This window comes from Lepus europaeus, chromosome 6 (assembly GCF_033115175.1).
Source record: "Lepus europaeus isolate LE1 chromosome 6, mLepTim1.pri, whole genome shotgun sequence".
NCBI classification, from domain to species: Eukaryota; Metazoa; Chordata; class Mammalia; order Lagomorpha; family Leporidae; genus Lepus; species Lepus europaeus.
Genome location: NC_084832.1, coordinates 70,234,560 through 70,240,597, shown reverse-complemented (window position 1 = coordinate 70,240,597; position 6,038 = coordinate 70,234,560). Strand labels below are relative to the sequence as shown.

The 6,038-nt window shown below is 48.6% G+C and overlaps 1 protein-coding gene across 1 annotated transcript; it reads left to right on the top strand.

The window, feature by feature from the left end:
• The first annotated feature begins 379 nt into the window (after positions 1-379).
• LOC133762112 (putative exonuclease GOR) lies at positions 380-2,128 on the top strand. Its single transcript, XM_062195176.1, has one exon. It carries the CDS (start codon positions 380-382, stop codon positions 2,126-2,128), a length of 1,749 nt encoding a protein of 582 aa, XP_062051160.1.
• Positions 2,129-6,038: the final 3,910 nt, after the last annotated feature.

The following is a 6,038-nucleotide window of genomic DNA, read 5'->3' as shown; positions in this document are numbered from 1 at the left end:
TGGACTGTGTGTTCTTGGGCAAAGCATGGACAATTAAAGCCTTGATTTCTTCCCCTGTGGTGCCGCGGCAGTAACCACCACGGTTTTAAGATCCTAGGGTCCCTGCAGGGTTCTGTGAGTAAGCGCGGGAAAAGTTCAGGGCATAGAACATGGCTCCAACATTACAAACAAGGAGATCCACTGATCCAAACATTAGACCTTTCTCAGTAGAGGGGCCCGAGGGCCTTCGGAAGCTAGAATACTGAGGAAAATCAAATAAAAAAATATCAGATTAAGGTGTGTACCTAATCAGGACCAGGGATTTCCGCCCCACCCTCGGCCTATATAAGGGCCAAGAGCACGGATCTCTCACAGAGACGCTCCGGGACTGTGAGGCAGCATGAGCCTGAGGGCCACTGCGCCCTGCTGGTTCCCGCCAGGGTATCCAGAATCTCAGAAGAGGGCCGAACGGGTGGTCCGCTCCGCCGTGGCGTTCCTGCCGCCTTGCTACCATCCTGCCTGGGGCGGCTTGATCTGGGTGCCTCAGATGTGCACCCAGGCCCCCAAATTTGTCGTCATCCATGCCGAGCCCCCGAGGAGAGGCCCGGCGTTGTCCCGGGCCTGGCCCGGGACACCTCAGAACGGGTGGTTCTGGCCGGCCCCACAGGCGCACATGGAACCATTCCGCTGGCTACAAGCTGCCCCACGGCCGCCTGAGGAGCCTTACTCGGTCTACATCTCAGCCCCCGGTGAGAAGAGGAGGACTGCCTATGTCGCCAAGCCCGGCTCGTCCGCAGTGCCCATAGGTGCCAAGAGGCCCCTAGCGGCCAGCAGCAGCCTGCCCGTCCACGTCCCCGAGCCCGGCAGCCGGCCACCCAAGGCGCGCACGTGGTCGGGGATGGTGCCCAAGACCACCAGCACCATCCCGTCCAAGCGGATCGCTTCCAGCCCCGCCTCCCAGGGTTTCAACAAACCCATCGTCTCCAAAGAGTGTGAGGGCAAAGTCCCCTCTGTGGTCCGCCAACGTTACCTCAGCTTGTTTATCGAGGAATGTCTCAAGTTCTGCTCTTCCAATCAGGAGGCCACAGAGAAAGCGCTGAATGAGGAGAAGGTGGCCTACGACTGCAGCCCCAGCAAAAGAATCTACGTGGACGTCGCCGCGAGCACCCTCCGGAGGCTCAGGGGCCTAGTGCCCAGCGCCGCGCCAAGTGCCAACAGCGCCACCCTGTACAGGCGCCTCGGCCGCTACCTGCTCACCGAAGACCAGCTCAAGGAGAACGGCTACCCCTTCCCGCACCCTGAGCGGCCAGGGGGAGCCATCCTCTTCAAAGGCCAGGAGAAGCTGCCCAAAGACGCCTCCTGCAGAATCTGCTGCCGCTGTGGCACCAAGTACCCGGTGTTGCCTTCGGGCCTCAGTGCTGGCGACCAGGAATGTCGCTACCACTGGGGGCGGCTTCGGCCGGCAGAGGCGGCTGGCGGCTGGGAGACCAGGTACATATGCTGCGCGGAGGCTTTGGGCTCTGCCGGCTGCCAGGTCGCCAAGCGGCATGTCCAAGACGGCCGGAAGGAAAACCTCCAAGGGTTTGTGACAACGCCCGAGAGGGCGCGGTCTCACCCCGCCCAGCCGGGCGTCTACGCCCTTGACTGCGAGATGTCTTACACAACGCTGGGGCTGGAGCTGACGCGGGTCACGGTGGTGGACCCCGAAATGCGAGTGGTGTACGACACCTTCGTCAAGCCCGATAACGAGATCGTGGACTATAACACCAAGTTTTCCGGGGTGACCGAGGCCGACCTCGCCCACACCAACGTCACACTGCGCGACGTCCAGGCCGTCCTGCTGAGCCTGTTCAGCGCCGACACCATCCTCATCGGGCACAGCCTGGAGAGCGACCTGTTGACCCTGAAGGTCATCCACTGCACGGTGGTGGACACATCTGTGCTCTTCCCTCATCACCTGGGCCTCCCGTTCAAGCGCTCGCTGCGGAATCTCATGGCCGACTACCTCCACAAGGTCATCCAGGATGACGTGCGTGGCCACAACTCCCAGGAGGACGCCAGTTCCTGCATGAGTCTGGTGTTGTGGAAGATCGAGGAAGACACCAAGGCCAGCAACGAGTCCGGCCCGACACCTGCTCGCCTCTCCTGAAGCCCCAAGCCTGCTCTTAGACCCAGGCCTGGGCCAAATAGCTCTGTGAGGTCTCCAGAACTAACACTCACCTCTTCAGAACAGGAAAAAGAGAAAGGGAGGAGCTGCCCAGAACTTGAGAAGACAAATAGCTGAGACCAACCCTGGAGTCTCAAGCCCTCTTGTAGCAGCTTCTGTAGCCTTTTCCTTATCTTCGCCCTTCAGATCTCTGCCTTCACTGGAGACTTCTGCCAACTCTACTGGCACGGGGACTAGGACAGACTTTGACCATCCAGTCCCAGACCCAGAGGCCACTCTGCATGCACCTGGCGCCAGATACTAATTCTGCGAGACCTGACTTCCATGTGCTCACATGTGAACACTTTATTTTTATTCTTTTCAATGACTTGCACAGTGACCTTCACTCACCTGGAAAGGTACGTCCCCTTGTGCTGCCTTCCGTCTTGATGGTCTGAAAATTCATTATAAAAAATTTCTGTCACATCTCATTAAAATGGAGTAGAGAAACTATGGGAAGAAAAACATTCAGGTCAAGATCGTCTGCTCCAGGAACTATTGCACGGAAACAACCCAACGAAACAGCCTGCCCTATCTTTAAGACTAATTTTATTCAGCAGCTGACGTTGGAACTGCCAACTATAGTCTTAAGACTAACTTTACGTGGTAACTGCCTCTGCTTAGAGCTTGCTGGCTCCCAAAAGTGCGAAAGTGCTTGTAAACTTTTGCTTACATAGAATTCCTTGTCCTAATCAACCTCTAACCTTTCTTTTGTTCCCTGAACATACCAACTGCCATCCTGGCCTGAGCATATATGTATCAGATTACAATCTTATTGTTTATTCCAAAATAAAAATTCTTGAATTGAAGCTTCATCTCTGCATTTTTGGTTGACTTTGCTAGGTGGTGGGATATGAATTAGACTTAGATCAGGAGCCCAGAAGCCACATCTGGCCAGAGTGTGGACTCCGCCCAGAGCTCCAGAGTGCTGGATCTTTTAAAATAGCATTAACTTATCACCTCTAGGAGAATAGAGTATCCAGAAGAGTAAGAACTGTGTCCCTTCTCCATTCCTTTATTTTCCAAATGCTTAACACCTAATATAGACTAGGTGTTCAGTTAAATAGATGAGTGGGGGGAGGGTTTGGCACATTCTGTAAAGGGACTGCTAGTCAGTATTTTAGGCTCTATGTGTTCTGTGTATGAACATGAACTCATGCAGGAATTTAATCCTCAGCATAATTGGTTAGGTATTAAAAGGGTGGCAACTCAGACTATGGTGGTGCCTTTGGAAAGTGATTGGATTAGTTTATTTAGGGTGTGGCTTCCATGGTTGAATCCTGATGGCTTTATAAAAGCAAAGGGAGAGAGAACACTTAAGACACAGAGACACATAATCCTGCTATGTGAGGCAGCTGGGGGCTGTGGTGCTTTTCTAGAGCCTGTGCAATGCTATTTGTTTTTCCAGAGTCACGAGCCAAAATAAACCTATTTTTCTTTAATAAAGCAGTTGACTCAGGTATTTCGTTTGGTAAGGAAAAGCTGGGCCATAAGGATATGTTATGACTACTCAATGTTGTCTTTGAGTTGTTAAAACAACCATAGGTATGTCAATGATGAGCATGGATGTGTTTTAATAAAATATCCAAGAATGCTGAAATTCAAATATACAATTTTAACAAGTAATAAAATTTTTCTTTGTTTTTCTTTTTTCAACCATTTAAGAGTACAAAACTATTCTTAACTCATAGGATGTACATAAACCAGATGATGGGCTGACTTTTGTTTGCCAACCCCTGGAATAAAATATGAATATCAGTTAAATTAAGTAATTTATTTGAATTTTTACATTTATTATGGTAATTATATGTGGGCAATCTTGTTATATTGCTTTACTAACAGAAATGAACTAACAACAGATGCTGCCTGTGGGGAAATTAGGCACACAAGGCAATTTAAATTGGCACCCAAAGGAAGTAAGGTGGGCAGTACCCAAAGTCATTTACCACCAAAGCTGATTGGCCATGCAGCATCAGGGGAGGTGACGACAACTGATGACAAGTGTACAGACATGTGACTGGTCCTGTAAAAAGTTGTCCTGTAAAATGACCTTTTAAGTAATTGGTTGGTCCTTATGCCCTGCCCCAGTAATCCTGTGGTCTTGTGCTTTAAAAGGCTTTGCTACGCATGCAATAAACCGAGTTCTTGCTTGCTTGACTTGATTCCCTGCTGCATCTGACTGTCTCCGGGATTGGGAGGGTGGGGAACGGGCGAGCGGCGCACTTACCTTTCTTCAGACCCAGTCCATCCTTGTTCGGGTGGACTAAGGCTCTGCAATTATATGATCTTTTTTTTTTTTTTTTTTATTTGACAGGTAGAGTAATAGACAGTGAGAGAGAGAGACAGAAAGGCCTTCCTTCAGTTGGTTCACTCCCCAAATGGCCGCTATGGCCAGCCAGGATCAGGTGCTTCTTCCTGGTCTGGGTGCAGGGTCCCAAGCACTTGAGCCATCCTCCACTGCCTTCTTGGGCCACAGCAGAGAGCTGGACTGGAAGAGGAGCAACCAGGACTAGAACCCGCGCCCATATGGGATTCTGGCACCACAGGTGGAAGATTAACCAAGTGAGCCATGGTGCCGACCCCTGTGATCATATTTTTATAATCTTACTTTAATAGAAAATAATATTCATTTAGTCATTCATTGGTATAACATTGTGAGTATAAGAATCATGGAGGGAAAATCAAACAAAAACTAGGTTAAATATAATTTTGTCTTTTCTCGTGCTACATAGATTTTTATCAGATGCTCGGGGCCCTAGCTCATTATTGGATTTATTGAAAAGTGGATTGAAAAAAAATTGAAGAGGAAAGTATGCATTGAGGAACAACTGATGAGGTGATAAGACCATGTAAATTGCTAGATGTTACAGGAAGTCACGAAACTGCAGACTTGGTCCACTGCAAATTCATGCTATCTAACTTCATTTGGGTTCTTAATGCCACTTGTCAATCCTTTTCTTTATTTACTGCTTGTTAAATTCTTATTGCGTTCTTCATAGCAGCTGTTTTAGATTTTCATTGCTCCTCAACTTCCAATCTCATAACTTCTCTTACTCTATGCTCATCACCACTGCTGTCTCAGTCCATGTTATCCACCATGAACTCCTGAAAGTTTTCTCTCATTTTCCTCATGTATTACTGCAATCATTCCCTTCCCCTAACTTTGGCTTCACTTTTTTTCCTATGGCAAGGTAAAATGTATTTCTTTTTTTCTGTGACTAAATTGTCATGTGTTCTCCCTACCATATGTTTTTTAGTCTCTTCCATAACATTGGTCAATCAGTCATCTCCCCTCTCTCTGTCTCTACGGGAAGTCTGTCTTCCTTTTATAGACATGTTCTGGTCTTCCGATACTTAAAAACAGGGTTTCTTCAGCTTTTCTTCACTGATGTCTCATGCTAGGGGGCATCTATTCTGAGTGTTTGAGCTTCTATTCTTAGTGGTAGACGCCTACACATATCACCCCTTCCACCTTGTCTTGAAACACACAACACAAATCCATGCCAAAAGTAATCACCAATTGGGCCTTTTGCTTAATTAATGCTTCTTTTATTTGATCTCTTTCAGGTTGACTACTTTATGTCTCAAAGATATGTACTGTATTTGATGACTTTGTTTTACTTATCATGATTTCTTTAATCCTTGCAATCTACTCACTGTTCTTTTGAATTTGCTCTTTCTTTTTTTTTATAGGCAGAGTTAGACAGTGAGAGAGGGTGACAGAGAGAGAAAGATCTTCCTTCAGTTGGTTCACTCCCCTAATGGCCGCTGCGCCGATCCGAAGCCAGGAGCCAGGTGCTTCTCCTGGTCTCCCATGTGGGTGCAGGGCCCAAGCACTTGGGCCATCCTCCAC